We start from the raw sequence: 18,845 nt of genomic DNA, 5'->3' as shown, positions 1-18,845 counted from the left end.
ACAGAAAAACACAGAATTGTTGACATTTTTGCAGATTTATAAAAAAAAAAAACTGAAATATCACATGGTCCTAAGTATTCAGACCCTTTGCTCAGTATTTATTAGAAGCACCCTTTTGATCTAATACAGCCATGAGTCTTTTTGGGAAAGATGCAACAAGTTTTTCACACCTGGATTTGGGAATCCTCTGCCATTCCTCCTTGCAGATCCTCTCCAGTTCTGTCAGGTTGGATGGTAAACGTTGGTGGACAGCCATTTTTAGGTCTCTCCAGAGATGCTCAATTGGGTTTAAGTCAGGGCTCTGGCTGGGCCATTCAAGAACAGTCACGGAGTTGTTGTGAAGCCACTCCTTCGTTATTTTAGCTGTGTGCTTAGGGTCATTGTCTTGTTGGAAGGTAAACCTTCGGCCCAGTCTGAGGTCCTGAGTACTCTGGAGAAGGTTTTCGTCCAGGATATCCCTGTACTTGGCCGCATTCATCTTTCCCTCGATTGCAGCCAGTCATCCTGTCCCTGCAGCTGAAAAACACCCCCACAGCATGATGCCACCACCATGCTTCACTGTTGGGACTGTATTGGACAGGTGATGAGCAGTGCCTGGTTTTCTCCACACATACCGCTTAGAATTAAGGCCACAAACTTCTATCTTGGTCTCATCAGACCAGAGAATCTTATTCAGGTGTTTTTTAGCAAACTCCATGCGGGCTTTCATGTGTCTTGCACTGAGGAGAGGCTTCCGTCGGGCCACTCTGCCATAAAGCCCCGACTGGTGGAGGGCTGCAGTGACGGTTGACTTTCTACAACTTTCTCCCATCTCCCGACTGCATCTCTGGAGCTCAGCCACAGTGATCTTTGGGTTCTTCTTTACCTCTCACCAAGGCTCTTCTCCCCCGATAGCTCAGTTTGGCCGGACGGCCAGCTCTAGGAAGGGTTCTGGTCGTCCCAAACGTCTTCCATTTAAGGATTATGGAGGCCACTGTGCTCTTAGGAACCTTAAGTGCAGCAGAAATGTTTTTGTAACCTTGGCCAGATCTGTGCCTTGCCACAATTCTGTCTCTGAGCTCTTCAGGCAGTTCCTTTGACCTCATGATTCTCATTTGCTCTGACATGCACTGTGAGCTGTAAGGTCTTATATAGACAGGTGTGTGGCTTTCCTAATCAAGTCCAATCAGTATAATCAAACACAGCTGGACTCAAATGAAGGTGTAGAACCATCTCAAGGATGATCAGAAGAAATGGACAGCACCTGAGTTAAATATATGAGTGTCACAGCAAAGGGTCTGAATACTTAGGACCATGTGATATTTCAGTTTTTCTTTTTTAATAAATCTGCAAAAATGTCAACAATTCTGTGTTTTTCTGTCAATATGGGGTGCTGTGTGTACATTAATGAGGAAAAAAAATGAACTTAAATGATTTTAGCGAATGGCTGCAATATAACAAAGAGTGAAAAATTTAAGGGGGTCTGAATACTTTCCGTACCCACTGTATATGACAATTATTAGAACTGTAATCTGATTATGAGCATTACATGTAATCTGGATTACGCAATCAGTATATTTATGAGTATATTTATTACATTTTAATATATATATGTACGTATTAATGATATATATATATATATATCTGTCTACATTTTTCATTTAATAATTATTACATTTAATAATTACAGCGTGTGACAGTTATTAAATAAACGCAATGATTATTTAAAAAGTAAAAAAAAAAAAAAAAAGATAATATGGTTCAAACTCTTTGCATTGTTATTTTTCATTGACGGTCTCCTTGACAACGCGGACGGAAGTGGCGTTGATTTTCGCGCAAGGAAACTCGTCCTGCTCCTGGCGCGCCAAATTTCAAAGCACTTCCTGGGGAGAGGAGGCGATAAGATTTACCACGGAGCACAAATAAAAGACTTGCGTAGCGTTTTACAAAACATATACCTTCATATTTTGGGTATGTCATGCTTTTGTAAGTGCTTTATCATCGAAATGTTCGACGAAATGAAATGGTTGCGTTTGTAAAGCAGCTGTTTTCGGCTCGCTTTGTGTGAATGTGTTTCTATGCGCCAGCGATCACTGCTCTGCCTACACAAGCCTAACACTTCCTTTAGCGACTAGCGAAATCTCGATAACAAACACATGACTGCTTCTTCTAAATGCTTTGCACTTTCTGAAGCTGCTTTGCCACGGTTTCTAAACTAGCATTCGTGTATAATGTATAGTTTCGGAAAGAAGTCTGTAGGCTACAGTGCTTAGTGTAAATCATAGAGGCGTTGATAGTGCATACACGATGTACAACTGTCTAACTTTGGTGTTTGGGCATGCTTTAAATGTCAATGTGTAGAAATGCATGTATTATTGGAGCAAAGCCATGTAACACGTTTGTGTGTAATATACACACGCGCACCAACTCTTTGTGTACGCGTGTGTGTGTGTTATATATATATTTAACATATTCAAAAATTTCTTGCATGCCTTTATTATATTTTTAAAGAGTAATGCATAATATTGAAATGTTTAATATAGTTATATTTTATACTGTAATATGCACGTATATAATAATGTATAATGAATAAAATAAATTAAAATAAAATAAAAACATTAATATTGTTAATGCCATTAAAGCCCTGTATTGCTCTGTTTTACAGAATGAAGACCAGCAATTGAGCATCTGGCCACTGCATATCCACTTTTAATGTTTCATCCAGCTGTGCTGCAGCGTTTTAATTTGTCCTCTACATATTTTAATAATAGTTTAGCATGTCATATTTAATTTACTGGGCGTAATAAGCTTTTATAAGGGTCATATTTGAAAGTCTTTCTGAGAGGAGGATCTTCAATGGAGGACGTTTATCTCAGTGTTATGTGAGAGCTGCTGTTTGCTGGCTGTGTTGCGGTTTTTCCTGCACAGTTATTTGTGGGATGTCAAAATGTCGTCAGGAGTCCAGCCGTGTTTTCAGTTGTTGAGGATTGGATTGTCTGACACAAACAATAGTAACGCTCAGGGAAATGCGTCGTCAGACTCCGTCCGTGACCTGTACACTTTCCGGCCTGCACTGGCCCAGTGTGTGTTTCGTTTGGGACGGGCCACGGAGCTGTGTGACGTCACCCTGGAGTCCATGATTGTGTCCCGTATCCATGCAGAGCTCCATGTGGAAAGAGAAACTGATGCCTCTGGAGAGGAGAGCTGGAAAGTGCAAGTGAAGGATCGCAGCAGTTATGGTGTGTGTTATATTGATATTAATGTATTTTTATTTTTAATATATATTAAAACATTTTTATATATAGATATACATATACATACAGCCGAAGGAAGAGAGAGACATATACGTATGTATGGAATTATAAAGAAATAATGGTAACACTTTACAATAAGGTTCATTAGTTAACAACATTAGTAAACATGAACTAAGAATGAACAATACTTCTACAGCATTTATTAATCTTAGTTAATGTTAATTTCAGCATTTACTAATGCATTATTAAAATCATAAGTTGTGTTTGTTAACATTAGTTAATGCACTGTGAACTAACATGAATAATCAATGAACTGTATTTTCATTAACTAACATTAACAAAGATTAATAAATAGTGTAAGAAATGCATTGTTCATCGTTTGTTCATGTTAGTTAATACATTAACTAATGTTAACAAATGACACCTTATTGTAAAGTGTTACTGACATAATTTGATAATTATAAAAGATGCATACGCACACACACACACACACACACATATATATATATATATATATATGGATAGTTGACAAATAAAAATTGGACTGTGTCCTATGGTGTGACAGAAAAAATGTAGAAAAAAAAACTTAAAATACAAATAACATGAGAAAAATGTATCTTCATTCTTAGTTACAAATAGCATGAGAGAGGTTTATCTTCAATGGTAGAGGTTTTTTATTTTTTTTATTTTACATTTTTCTGTCACACCATAGGACACATTGATACGTCAACTACCCACATATGTGTGTGTGTATATATATATATATATATGTCTTTTATAATTATCAAGTTGTCCTTATAATTCCATACACATGTATAGATATATAATTACAACTATTTAAATGATTTCAATATATATAAATATGATTTATTTTTTATTAAACCATCATAAATTCTTTGTGTATGTGTATTTGTGTATATTTTTGTATTTATAATATAATATATACACACACACACACACATCTGAATATAGATAAAACTTTTAATGAATATATAATGGGTGTATACTCTTTATATTTTTATGCACACAGCTATAGACATTAAATAAAAACAAAATAACATAATTAATTAAACAATTAAATAACAAATAATGAAAAACCATTAAGTTAAGTAAACAAATATATAAATCCATAAATACAATTTATTACTTTTAATTTATGAAATAATCATGTCATGTCTTTGAATGATATATGTATATAGATATGTATACTAATATAGATATAACTATTTTATTGATGATCGATTCGACATATATGAAAATAATACAAATGCAATATTTAATATAATCTTGCTGAAATTATTATCCCCCCCCCACCCAGAATATTTAGTTTAAACTCTGTAGCCTAAATGGTATTTATATGTGAACATGACCGACACAGTTGCATTCTGGGACAAGTGTAGGTTATTTTATCATGAGCCCTAATGTAGAATATAAAATCACTTCTAAACAGTTTCTCTTTTTTTTTCTCTCTCTCAGGCACGTGGGTAAATGACATGCGCCTCCAACAAGAGGTCTTAAAGGAAATCTTTGATGGCGACACGCTCACCATCGGCGGCCAATCAGGACGGGCTAGTCCAGAGTTCTACTTCCTCTTCCAGAAAGTACGGGTTCGTCCGCTGGACTTTGATGCCATCACTGTGCCCAAAGCGGGTTCCTTCTCTTCCGACATAAAGAACCGGATCAGAACGTGCTCGGATCGTAAACCGGACCCAGCTCTGGACATCTCAAAGCTGTCCATCAACAGAGCCACGGTCATCCTCAACTCCATCGGCAGCCTGAGCAAGATGAACGGCAGCTGCTGGACCTTCAAGAAGAGCGAAAATACAAGCACCTTAAATACGCCGGTGTTCACCGCTCTGGCCCCGCCCACGACTCCGCCTCCTTTCCAGGCCGCTGGTGAGATTTCATCCAAGTCTGTCCCGCCGTCCTCAAAGAGCCGACGCAAGTCCGCCCACACGGTTCTGCTGGAGGACGACAGTTCAGACGATCCGGCGAACCGCAGAGACCTGGAGGACGGACGGAGGGGACAAGCCAAGAAAAGACGCCGGCTTTACAAATCAGAGTCAGAGGTGTTTCAGCCCCCTCTGCCCAAACTGGAGCAGAACTGCCAGTCACAGATTGACGTGAGCAAACACACCGGCGGCAGCATTTTCAATGTGCCGCCCAACCGGCAGTTCAGTCATATCCTGAACATATCGAGTCACACCAAAGGGAACGGCATCAGTGTGAAGCCCTGCTTGTCTGGTCCTGGCAGGAGGCTGAGGGCAAACAGCTCTCCCGTATTCACCACCCTCAGGATGGGAAGTGAGAATTACAACCTGACCTCCCCGTCAGCGAGGATGAGCAAGACCGAGAAGGCCAGGGGAGTGATTTCTCGCTTCCAGGCCTCGACTGGGTGAGTGATACTTGAAAGTTAACACACGGGATTCTCACAGGCATGAAGAACCTGGAGAGAAAAAACTGGATTTTGTGACTCTGAGGCCCATATGTCTATTCTAAAAATAAAAAATAAATATATATTATTAATATTTCTAATAGTATCTAATTAATTTTATTTATTAATATGAAATATTATGGAATTTGTGATTTCCAGGCCTGGAAAATTTTGAGAAATGATTAACACGAAATCTTTATTCTAAAGTCTTTATTATATTGTAAATATTTTAAAACTAGTTAATATTTCTGATAGTATATTTTTCAAATTCATTATTCCATTTGTTAAAATGAAATATCAGGGAATTTGTGATTTCAAGGCCTGTAAAATATATTGTAATGAATAAAACCTTTTATTTTATAGAAAAGTAAATGTATCTAAAAACAATGAAATAAAAATATAACAGGAAAGTCATTCATATTTATAATAGTGAGTATAGTTTAATGGAAATTAATAAATTTCCATAAAAAAATGGGGGGGGGGGGGTCGGCTTAAATTTTATTCTATATTATATGTATATAACATTTAAAGTCTTTCATATTTCTAATATTGAGTATATTTTTTATAATTCTATTAATATAAAATAAGGGAATTTCAGGTAATTCTACCATAAACCTTAAGTATATTAGAAAAAATATTCATATAAAATTTAAAGTCAATAACACTTCTAATAAGAATATATTTTTGTAATTAATATCAGGGAATTTGGGATTTCTAAATAATTAATGAAATCATTATTCTAAAATAAAGATATTCCAAAATAAATATGTGAAAAAAACCTGTAAAAATAAAGTCATTGAAATGACTATTCAGAAGTATGTTTTATGCATTAATCGGATTTATTAATATAAAACATCAGAGGATTTGTTACTTCCAAACCTGTATAATAGGGAAATTAATAATAAAGAACAAAAATCTAAAAAAAACAATTATAATTTTAAAAAGTATGAAAATATAATTTATAAATATAAAGTCATTCAAATTTCTAATCAGTAGTATATTTTGAGTTAATTGCATTTATTAATGCATGATTTTACTGATTTTTCTCTGCAGGCGACGACGTGGAAGGCCTAGAAAACACCCGCTGCCACAGCCTTCCTTGCCGTCTCCCTCTTCATCATCCTCCTCTAGCTCCACCTCTTCCTCCTCCTCCTCGTCATCATCATCCTCTGAAGATGAAGAGGTGGCGGTGTCTCAGGGTGTGGAGCCCTGCGCAGCGGCTCACTGTCGTCTCCCGCAGCAGGACACCGTGCAGTGGATCCAGTGTGACGACTGCGACGCCTGGTATCACCTCGACTGCTTACCACACAACCACAACCGAGACTCGCTGCTCTTAGACCCCAGCGCAGACTTCCACTGCGGCTGCCTCCGCGCCAGACACCGCTGAGGCCAGCACTCAGTCAGGACCGGCTCTGCTTCCTCTCCTTTAATGCTTTTTAATTAACCAAATGCTCTCAAACATTGTTGATATTACAATCAGATTCACAGGACTGACAGATAAGTTGCTTCCTGGCATTCACAGTGCAAATCTCTGCAATGATGGCGAGTTGATGTTTTCTGTGGATGGTGCTAATTGCTTTGAACAGTGATTTGAACTGATTTGGATGAAATGAGGGTGTTGGATTTGCACAGCAGCTTCCAAGAGCATCCAAACACGCTGCATCCCATTACAACACTGGATGCTTTCTGACTGCTTCTGATATATATATATATATGTATTCAATATACACAAGAATGAAATCTTCAAATGCTAAAAAATCTAAATAAGAATGAATATGAAAATGGGAGTTTATATTTTTAGAAGAATGGATGAATTGAGTCTTTGGATTCAAATATTGAGGAGGGTTTCGCTGGGCTTTGTTAACTAGACACCGGTCGCTAAACATGCTTTGCCAACATATTAGCTGGAATATAATATGTTATCACTGAATACTGTATGTTTGCAAATGGGCAATGAGGATATATAATATGCTGTCTTATTCAAGGGTTTCAAAAGCATTACTTGGACTTTTTTTGTAATTTCAAAACATTTAATAACAGCTAAACCTCAAATCACTCTGAACATTTCTATGGTCATTTTTTAAAGGAATAGTTCACCCAAAAATGAACATTTGCTGAACATTTACTCACCATAGGCTGTTTCTTCATGTGAACAGATTTGGAGAAATTCAGCATTTCATCACCTGCTCACCAATGGATCCTGAATGGGTGCCGTCAGAATGAGAGTCCAAACAGCTGACAATAATCCACAAGTAATCCACACCGCTCCAGTCCATCAGTTAACATCTTGTGAAGCAAAAAGCTGTGTGTTTGTAAGAAACAAATCGTCAACAGGGCATTTTAACTTTAAACCATTGCTTCCGGCCTATAAGTCTATCCCCTGTTGTCTGTCACGTCAAAATCCACCCACATATTTGTTTTGAACTGTTTTTGCTTGTAAATAGTGCTTGATCTGTGAGTTTTTCTCTCACGATTTAGACAAGACAACTCAATAACAGCAACGTTATGAAAAGAGGACTTGCATTTTAGCTGGAAGCAGCTGTTTGAAGTTAAAACATCTTGATGGATTTGTTTCTTACAAACACTCAGCTCTTCACAAGATGTTGATGGACTGGAGCAGTGTGGATTGCTTGTGGATTATTGTGATGTTTTTATCAGCTGTTTGGACTCTCATTCTGACGGCACCCATTCACTGCAGAGGATCCATTGGTGAGACAGACATTTAATGCTACATTACTCCAAATCTGTTCTGATGAAGAAACAAACTAATCTATATCTACACCTGAGGGTGATATGACATTTTCAGCAAATTTTAATTTTTGAATGAACTATTCCTTTAAGCTTGACATTTGATTGCACACATGATTGTCAGCTGTTTCTTGTAATTAACACAAGCTTCGTTTCTGATCTCGACTAACACTGTGTAGTTGTATCTGTGTATAAGAATAGAATCTCTGTGGTATGAATGTTAAAAGAGACTTTCACTGTCTTCACTTTAACTCAACATTCTAGAAATGACAAATGACTCCTGTCACAATGTTTTGTCTTGTTGGGAATCAAGGGCTGAATAAAGAATTCTATATTTAAATAAGATCTGTCAGCTGTTTGTATAGAGTGCAGCGAGGAGCTGTTAGTAACTGTGGGACACCTTTGATAAGTGCTGCGTTCTTGTGTAATAGGAAAACTAAACTCTCAGTATAAATATAAATGTGCTATTATAGCGATAAGATAATATGTCAAGCATTTCTCACTTTCACAGTCTTACAAGATCTATGATTGGAACGAAAGCATGATGTATTCATTTTTCATCTGCACTTAATATATTTAAATATCGTTTTTTAACATCTATTATTTTAAACATTTCTTTAAAATTTTATTACATTTTTGGTCCTGCAGTCTTGCTCCAGCACGCCTGGCTGTAATTTTCAAGTAAACCTCAAGACGTTGATTAGCTGATTCAGTTGTGTTTCATTAGATACATTAATTACATTCCTGCATTACCTGCATGAAGAACCCTGATTTAATGCATTAAAAAGGTAAAAGATTTATAATTTTTGTTAAATGAACTACAGTCTAACATAAAATTAAGTAGCACAAAAAATAGCTAGCTTTAAATACTAATTACTCCCTTAAAATGTACCGTAATTTTGAAAATATGTTGAGTCAATATTTGGTTGTAAAACACCATTTTTAACTAATTTTAATGACCAATTTAATGGTGTCCCACATTTAGTGCAACCCTTAAAAAAAAACCTATTAAATTATGTTAAATGTTTATTGCTATAAAAATAACGAGCACAAATATTTTACACTTTCAACTTTGGTAATAGGTTTGCAAAAACTGCAATAATATTTGTACTTGTACACTGAAATAAGGGAACAGCGAGAAAGAAAGATAATAACCTAAAACCTTACATGCATATAAATCATAACCTAAAATCCCAGTATTGAAAACAGTTCATATCCATGTTATTTCTCAACCACCCTAACCTAGTTAGCCTATATTTTTATAAATGTTTAACCGGAACGCATTATTGCTGTTGTTCTGTCATAAATCCGTACAGCTGGACGGTTTGTCAGGTGAAATCCAGCACAATTCCTCTGACCTTTATGAAGTCTGTGACCTAAATGTCTGAATCACCTATTGTCACTTCACATCCCGTCACATTTGTCCATTCCCTGAGCGTGGCTGTTGGTCTGGGAGGCATTTGTAACACTCTGTGGCTTTGAGGTCAGTGGAGACTCGTACCTGAGCCTGTCTCTCTGATGGACGGCTTGTATTAACTGTTTTCTGCTCAGATGAAGCAAAACGCATCTAGTGCTGTGAAATTTCAATAACGCTGTCTATTTTGTGCATCTGTAGGTGTGCATCTGTGGAACTGAGGGCGTGTGAGTTTGTATCATCAATATATTAAATATATATGTGTATATACAGTATATATATATATATATATATATGTATGTATATACACTGCCACTCAAAAGTTTGGGATCAGTAAGATTTTTAATGTTTTTTAAAGAAGTTTCTTCTGCTCATCAAGGCTGTATCTATTTGATTAAAAATAGATTAAAATAAATACAGAAAAAAAAATTATTTTGTGAAATATTATTGTAATTTAATATAACAGTTTTCTATTTTAATATACTTTAAAATATAATTTATTTCTGTGATCAAAGCTGAGTTTTCAGCATCATTACTCCAGTCTTCAGTGTCACATGATCCTTCAGAAATCATTCTAATATACTGATTTATAATCAATGTTGGAAACCGTTGTGCTGCTTCTTTTTTTGGGGGGGGGGGGACGGGACCTGTGATATATATATATATATATATTTTTAGGATTCTCTGATTACTAAAAAGTTAAAAAGAACAGCATTTGGTTAAAAAATAAATTTTGTGTTACAATATACAATGCTATTCAAAAGTTTGGGGTCAGTACATTTTTTCTTTCTTTTTTTTAAAGAAATTAATACTTTTATTCAGGAGGGATGTGTTAAATGAATAAAAAGTCATAGTAAAGACTTGTATTGTTAGAAAAGATTTCTATTTTGAACAAATGCTGCTTTTTTAACTTTGTATTCATCAAAAAAGTATCACATTCCAAAAAAACAATATTAAGCAGCACAATAGTTTCAACATTCATAATAAATCAACATATTAGAATGATTTCTGAAGGATCACGTGACACTGAAGACTGGAGTAATGATGCTGAAAATTCAGCGCTGCGTCACAGAAATAAATTCTATTTTAAAGTATATTAAAATAGGAAACCAATATTAGAAATTGCAATAAGATTTCACAATATTACTGTTTTTTTTTCTGTATTTTTGATCGAATAAATACAGCCTTGATGAGCAGAAGAGACTCCCTTAAAAAACATAAAAAATCTTACTGATCCCAAACTTTTGAGCGGCAGCGTATATATGTGTGTGTGTGTGTGTATACTTTTATACACTTGAGTATAAAAGCTGTATCATATATACTTTGTTACTCTAAATTACATAGGCTATTAATTGTATGATTTGCCATTTGATTTGATATTAACATTCTCTATATTAAATATAGTCTATATTAAACTCTGTATCATACATATATATATATATATATATATATATATATATATATATATATACAGGTGCTGGTCATATAATTAGAATATCATCAAAAAGTTGATTTATTTCACTAATTCCATTCAAAAAATGAAACTTGTATATTATATTCATTCATTACACACAGACTGATATATTTCAAATGTTTATTTCTTTTAATTTTGATGATTAGAGCTTACAGCTCATGAAAGTCAAAAATCAGTATCTCAGAATATTAGAATATTTACATTTGAGTTTCAATAAATGACCATCCCTACAGTATAAATTCCGGGTATCTCTTGTTCTTTGAAACCATAATAATGGGAAGACTGCTGACTTGACAATAATCCAGAAGACGAACATTGACGCCCTCCACAAAGAGGGTAAGTCACAGAGGGTCATTACTGAAAGGTGTGGCTGTTTACAGAGTGCTGTATCAAAGCATATTAAATGCAAAGTTGACTGGAAGGAATAATTTGGGTAGGAAAAGGTGCACAAGCAACAGGGATGACCGCAAGCTTGAGAATACAGTCAAGCAAAGCCGATTCAAACACTTGTGAGAGCTTCACAAGGAGTGAACTGAAACTGGAGTCAGTGCATCAAGAGTCACCACGCTCAGACGTCTTCAGGAAAAGGGCTACCAAGCCACTTCTGAACCAGAGACAACGTCAGGAGCATCTTAACTGGGCTGTGGAGAAAAAGAACTGACTGTTGCTCAGTGGTCCAAAGTCCTCTTTTCAGATGAAAGTAAATTTTGCATTTCATTTGGAAATCAAGGTTCCAGAGTCTGGAGGAAGAGTGGAGAGGCACAGAATCCATGTTGCTTGAAGTCCAGTGTGAAGTTTCCACAGTCAGTGATGATTTGGGCTGCCATGTCATCTGCTGGTGTTGGTCCACTGTGTTTTCTGAAGTCCACAGTCAACGCAGCCATCTACCAGGAAATTTTAGAGCACTTCATGCTTCCTGCTGCTGACAAGCTTTATGGAGATGCTGATTTAATTTTCCAGCAGGACTTGGCACCTGCACACACTGCTAAAGCAACCAGTATCTTGTTTAAGGACCATGGTATCCCTGTTCTTAATTGGCCAGCAAACTCGCCTGACCTTAACCCCATAGAAAATCTATGGGGTATTGTGAAGAGGAAGATGCGATATGCCAGACCCAACAATGCAGAAGAGCTGAAGGCCACTATCAGAGCAACCTGGGCTCTCATAACACCTGAGCAGTGCCACAGACTGATCACCTCCATGCCACGCCGCATTGCTGCAGTAATTCAGGCAAAAGGAGCCCCAACTAAGTATTGAGTGCTGTACATGCTCATACTTTTCATTTTCATACTTTTCAGTTGGCCAAGATTTCTAAAAATCCTTTCTTTGTATTGGTCTTAAGTAATATTCTAATTTTCTGAGATACTGAATTTGGGATTTTCCTTAGTTGTCAGTTATAATCATCAAAATTACAAGAAATAAACATTTGAAATATATCAGTCTGTGTGTAATGAATGAATATAATATACAAGTTTCACTTTTTAAATGGAATTAGTGAAATAAATCAACTTTTTGATGATATTCTAATTATATGACCAGCACCTGTATATATGTGTGTGTGTGTGTGTGTGTGTGTGTGTATGTATATATATATATATATATATATATACATATTTATAACTCTATCATATATACTTTGATATAATAAATTGCATATATGTACATGATGTACTCTCTCTCTCTCTCTCTCTCTCTCTCTCTATACAGTATATATGATTTGAATCTTTGAATGTTGAAATTTGAATGTTAAAATATATAAAAATGTATATATGACATAGGCTATATAAAAATATATATCTATATATAAATATACTTAGTTCTAAATTACGTTAATTGTGTGTGTGTGTGTGTGTGTGTTACCTTTTTTGGAACTTCAACCTGAGCATAATTAACAAATTAATTTCTATAATGTCTTTCAAGGGAATAATGATCATTTTTAACAACATTTAATATTTAATGCTAATTAATAAAGTCAGTAATAGTGATATTTATCAAATAATAATGAACTAATTTAAAAATAACCTGCATAATGCGTTTGCACTGCAGAATAATCTATTATTAATGTTATTTATGTCTCCGGCATGGAGCACAAGGGAAAATATGTTTTTCGTAAGGCCATACTACTGTAGTGACTGTATTTGTGAAGGTATGAATTCACCTGTCCGGTGTCCCGGCCGCTGGGGTTGCCATGTCAACCTGACATCTGTGCACGTTATGAAGGAGATATAAAACAGAGGTGTGAGATCTGCGCAGGTTCTTCCTAATGAGGGCAGTGGATTGCGGTCTGTCCGTGTTGCCATGGCGATGCTGTTTGCAGTCAATGGAAGTCTGTGGCAGCAGCGAGAGACAGCAAACCCAGCGCTGAATACTGCTGCTGCTCACTCATGAAGCTGGCAGGGATGAAGCGAGAGATATTGGCTTACAGAGGAAGACTAATCCACACGCTGATCAGTCCGAGTGTGTGTGTGTGTGTGTGTGTGTGTGTGTGTGTGTGTGTTGCTCTGGCCAGCAGAGGGCAATGTCAGCCCGAGCCTCAACATGCTGCATTATCTCTGTATTCAACTTCGGCGTGAAACACATGAATCGGAGCTAAAATCTTTTGCTTTTGGTTTGCTGCTACTTTTATAATCAATCTGAGCAGCTGAAACCAAAAACAGAGTTATACTGAAATATCTATCTATCTATCTATCTATCTATCTATCTATCTATCTATCTATCTATCTATCTATCTATCTATCTATCTATCTATCTATCTATCATATCAAAAAACATTTTCTCAGTATTAATTATATAATCTATTTTTATATAAAATAGCTATCTATCTTATATATATTATTTATTATATTATTATCTTTTAGTATTATATTATATTTTTATAATATAAAATAAATAGCTATATATTATTTAAAAATTATATACTACACTATACTATGTTTTACTAATAAATATATTTAAATATTTTTTCTTTTACTATTATATTTTTATAAATATAAAATAAATAAATACACATTCTTTTTATATTTTAATTTGTTTTAATATTATCTATCTATCTATCTATATCTATCTATCTATCTATCTATCTATCTATCTATCTATCTATCTATCTATCTATCTATCTATCTATCTATCTATCTATCTTATATATATTATTTATTATATTATTATCTTTTAGTATTATATTATATTTTTATAAATATAAAATAAATAGCTATATATTATTTAAAAATTATATACTACACTATACTATGTTTTACTAATAAATATATTTAAATATTTTTTCTTTTACTATTATATTTTTATAAATATAAAATAAATAAATACACATTCTTTTTATATTTTAAATTTGTCAGTCTATCAGTCTATCAGTCTATCTATCTATCTATCTATCTATCTATCTATATCTATCTATCTATCTATCTATATCTATCTATCTATCTATCTATCTATCTATCATATCAAAAACATTTTCTCAGTATTAATTATATAATCTATTTTTATATAAAATAGCTATCTATCTTATATATATTATTTTAATGAATAAAACATGTAAATAATAATCTCTCTTTATTTCTTGTTTTAGTATTATATTTTATTTTAGCTAATAGTTTTTATTTTGTGTGTATATTATTGGTTTCCTATCTATAAAATCCAAAATTTCATTTAGTATTATATATAGGCTATAATTATATATATATATATATATATATATGGTTATACAGTATTTTTAATAACATATATAACTAGTAATCTCTCTAAAATGTATAAAAGGATAAAAATGTATTTATTTTTCTTCTTTCAACATGACCTTTATATAACACAAAATAACTATGTTTTATATAAAGAAAACCAGATATAAATGTAAATTATTTTATATGAAAATGTATTAGATACATGAAACAGTATATAGCTGTGTTTTGAAATCATAATCTTTTTTTTTTTTTTTTTTCTTCAGAAAGCACACAAATCCAGATTTGGTCAACCTTGTTACAAATATACTTTTGAAAAATGTATGTGAAAACTAAAGCATTGGAAAACTCACTTCTCAGTGCATTGTCTACAAGTAGCCTTGATGTTTTTTGCAGAATCTTAGAGTTATATTCATTACTGATTAAAATGGACGACAGATGTTCTAGCCTAGCGTGCTGCTTAAACATGCAATGTAATGTATAATGTAGATTTGAATGCAGACACACAGCGCGCCTGACAGTTTAAAGCGAGATGGACTGCAGCCAGATGCTTGGGTTATCTGAACACGCTCTGCTTCAGATCACCTGAGTGATTGACAGGGATCTAATGGGATCGTAGTGCGTGGAGACACTTGAAAAGTCATCCGTTTTCTACTGACCGGTTCAACCCTGAGCGGGTGGGCTGCTAGCACACAAAACTCCAGAAACAACTTTAACTCAACAGCAATCTCCAGGCGAAAGCACTCAGGGCAGCTTTATGGGGCACAGCCTCTCTGCACCAGACCGGCCCTGAATGAAACATTAGTTTGGCTGCTAGTTTGTGTTATAAATGATGCAGGTGAACAAATGAGGGTCTGTGCTACCTGCATTAGAGCAGTTTTATTTGTTTTCTACTAAATCGACAGGCCTACAACACTGCAAATAATACATTTTAAAAACACATTTGTGGAATATTTAAACATGTTTTTCATTGCTTTTTCATTAAAGCTTTATATAAAAAAATCTGTAAAATATAATATTTTTTGTCAATTTTATTATTGTGCCAGATCTATCCAGTTCTTTATCCATTTAAAATATTAATGTATGTTTTTTTCAAAGGTGAATAGGCTATGTCTTGATAATGAGCATGCTTGAAATTGAGATCAGTCTGAAGAAAATTAAAATCAATGTAAATAATCCTTTTTATTGTCCATCATTTACAAGCAAGCTGCAGATTTGTCAAATTACACAAAAGTTTGTGTACTTAAGATACGGGTTTAACAGCTAAATGCTTTAAGCACAACTAGTTTGACCTTATTTTCAAACACGGAAACAGGCATATTTTCTGTGAAAGTACAATGCTTATGATTCATTATCTGCTTAAACAATTAAAAAAAAATGTAAATGGTAAAAGTACTTGAGCTTGCATAAACCAGTGCATTAATAATTACGACAATAGATTAAAATATAAGAAATAGTTGACCTGTTTCCAATATCAAGCAGCATAACAAGAATAAAACAATATGTAGGCCTACAATAAAATAACTGGAAGCTGACGCTTTTCTTGTTTTTAACCAATTAACAAATACAATATAACAGAGCAACAAAAAATAGAACATAGAGCAAAGATAATTGAAAAACAAAAAACAAAAAAACAATTAAAACGATTAATAGGATAATAAATAATAAAAAACAAAAAATATAGGCTTTAAGAATGAATGAATGAATCTTTTAAAGGAGGATCTTGGGGGGAAAAAAGCACAACAAGACAGTGTTTTCCTCGCCTAGTATTTTTCGATACAGAGAGATACAGACACCGGAAGTCTCCCACATAAAGCCGCGCCCGCGCTTTTATGCCGAAAATAAGGTGGTAATACAAACTGTTGGAGGTTGTTGGTGAACAAATTCAATTACTGAATGTGAAAATGTTTTTTTTTTTTTTTATCATAGTTTATTTTACAAGTCACGGTCTACACCAGAAAATCATAGACTGTTTTGAAGTGGGTTATTCTGAGGTCAGCCAGTAAACAGCCATTCAGAAGCAACAGCATTTTGTAGGTAGGTGACCAGATGACACCATTTTTTGGAGACAGTATGGTTTTTAGTATTACATACTCGGAAATGTAACACTTACAGCACATTCAAAACAGTCCGCAAATACAGTGCAAAAAGGCAGGACAATCAAAGCCTGCTTTTACCACAACGATGACTGCACTGATTAGCATATTTGGTTGCGCACCGCTAAAAAGCGGTTTCAAGCAGGGATTGAAATTAACTTTTTCACCCACCAGCCAATTTGGCTGCTAAATTTTTAAGTTACTGGCCATTCATATCTTCGACTAGCCCCAAATAATAATAAAAATAAATAAATAAAAACGAAATAAACCAACAGCTTGAGGCTGTAGGACGTGACAAAGCGACCCTTGCAAATGATTTTGTGTCAATAATAAGGATATGCCATATTGACCAAAAAAAAAAAAAAAAAAAAAATCTCAATATTTTTTGGAATTTTATCTATAAAGATAATTAGACAATAGTTTGCTGAGTGTGTTATTGTGCTGATATCTTAAGGACTACCGTGGACAGCTGACTCCTATAGTTTTTGATATTCTTCATATTCTGTGTGGTCAGTTCACAGCAGTGATAGAAATTAATCTTTTCCAATAAGTTTAAACTGATTTTAACCTTTTATGGGCATTTTTACCTTTATAAAGCCGTTTTTTCTAAAAGTGTGCATCATCTTTTGAGTTAAATTCTTACATTTAATTAATCAATTATAATAATAATAATAGCCTACATTTAGGCTAAATGAAATCAGTATCAAGAAAATTCATCTTTGCAGAAGTTTATGGCATTTAGATGTATTTTCACATGTTAATGCAGCTTAGAGGGACATGGAATGCTTTAACCTGCAGTTACAAATGCATAAATAAAGTTTTGATATTTTAAACATGAAATGTTGAATACTGAAATTATTTACAAAAAGAATAAGATACTTTAAACGTAAAATTAAAACCGCCAGTAGGTGGCAGCAAGTCACTGTTAATAAGCGCGTCATTGAGATTGAACCGAATCATTTAAACGATTGATTCATTCAGGAACCAAACGCTCAGAGACACAAAACAGTGCTGTGGCTGTGTTTGAAAGGTTTTTTTTTTTTTTTTTTTGGCGAAATAGAGCAAAAACAGCCACTATGGTGTCTAAAACGTAAGTCTCTTGATAGTAACTTATTGTTTATTGAACTGTTGTATAAAATCAATATCACATTTGTAACCATGCTGATTTTTTTAAAGAAAAAACGGCACTCTTCGTGTGAAATTGATCAACTATATGAATGGATATAAATATATACATTTTGTATAATTTATAATATAAATATAATTTCAAACCCTGGTTTCAAAGTAGTACTTTACATCTTAAATTATACATGTTAAACTAAAGTAATACTGATTGTATGTATTATATAACAGTGTTTGACCACAATTTTAAACGTTCTTGAAACTTCAAGCCAGTAATTTTTATACATCTTTCTTAACTGTACCACCTGGTTGAAAGTACAAAAATAATCAGCTAAACAATTTTTGTTAGGCTATTTATTACATGTGCAGAAAGCACCATGTGCTCAAAACGAGCCTAAAGTGCAAAATAATAAACTTAAATTTCCTCCATTCCAAAAAGCACAAACATAATCTTTGAAAAGATAAAGTTGTTTACTGTATGCAATATATTTAGTTTGTGAAAATGAAAATGTTAAATACAGTTAGAAAATGTTAAAATATAGCGCGATACATTTTGTTGCATTTTATTTTTTTGTGATGTTTTAGTAAAGTCATATGTTTGTTATAATACTGTTTTGATCTGTTTGCTATTTATAATG

At 34.0% G+C, this 18,845-nt stretch overlaps 1 protein-coding gene across 2 annotated transcripts; it reads left to right on the top strand.

The window, feature by feature from the left end:
* The first annotated feature begins 1,741 nt into the window (after positions 1-1,741).
* On the top strand, positions 1,742-8,728 carry tcf19l (transcription factor 19 (SC1), like). Of its 2 annotated transcripts, none has more exons than XM_058752484.1 (4): positions 1,742-1,950; positions 2,645-3,218; positions 4,710-5,628; positions 6,721-8,728. In XM_058752484.1, exons 2-4 carry the CDS (start codon positions 2,927-2,929, stop codon positions 7,052-7,054), a joined length of 1,545 nt encoding a protein of 514 aa, XP_058608467.1. In that variant the 5' UTR covers positions 1,742-1,950; positions 2,645-2,926; the 3' UTR covers positions 7,055-8,728. The 2 variants fall into 2 exon arrangements, with proteins under 2 accessions (XP_058608467.1, XP_058608468.1); XM_058752485.1 differs by having other exon boundaries at positions 1,742-1,965.
* The last annotated feature ends 10,117 nt before the right edge of the window (positions 8,729-18,845 follow it).

This window comes from Onychostoma macrolepis, chromosome 19 (genome assembly GCF_012432095.1).
Source record: "Onychostoma macrolepis isolate SWU-2019 chromosome 19, ASM1243209v1, whole genome shotgun sequence".
Lineage (NCBI taxonomy): Eukaryota > Metazoa > Chordata > Actinopteri > Cypriniformes > Cyprinidae > Onychostoma > Onychostoma macrolepis.
The sequence above is the reverse complement of the archived record's forward strand: the minus strand, read 5'-3'. Positions and strand labels throughout refer to the sequence as shown.

Excerpts from the sequence above, each read along its gene's own strand:
- tcf19l (XM_058752484.1), top strand. The coding sequence starts at position 2,927 with ATGTCGTCAGGAGTCCAGCCGTGTTTTCAGTTGTTGAGGATTGGATTG. Across the intron at positions 3,219-4,709 it reads GAAGGATCGCAGCAGTTATG|GCACGTGGGTAAATGACATG; the intron begins GTGTGTGTTATA and ends TCTCTCTCTCAG. Across the intron at positions 5,629-6,720 it reads CGCTTCCAGGCCTCGACTGG|GCGACGACGTGGAAGGCCTA; the intron begins GTGAGTGATACT and ends TTTTCTCTGCAG.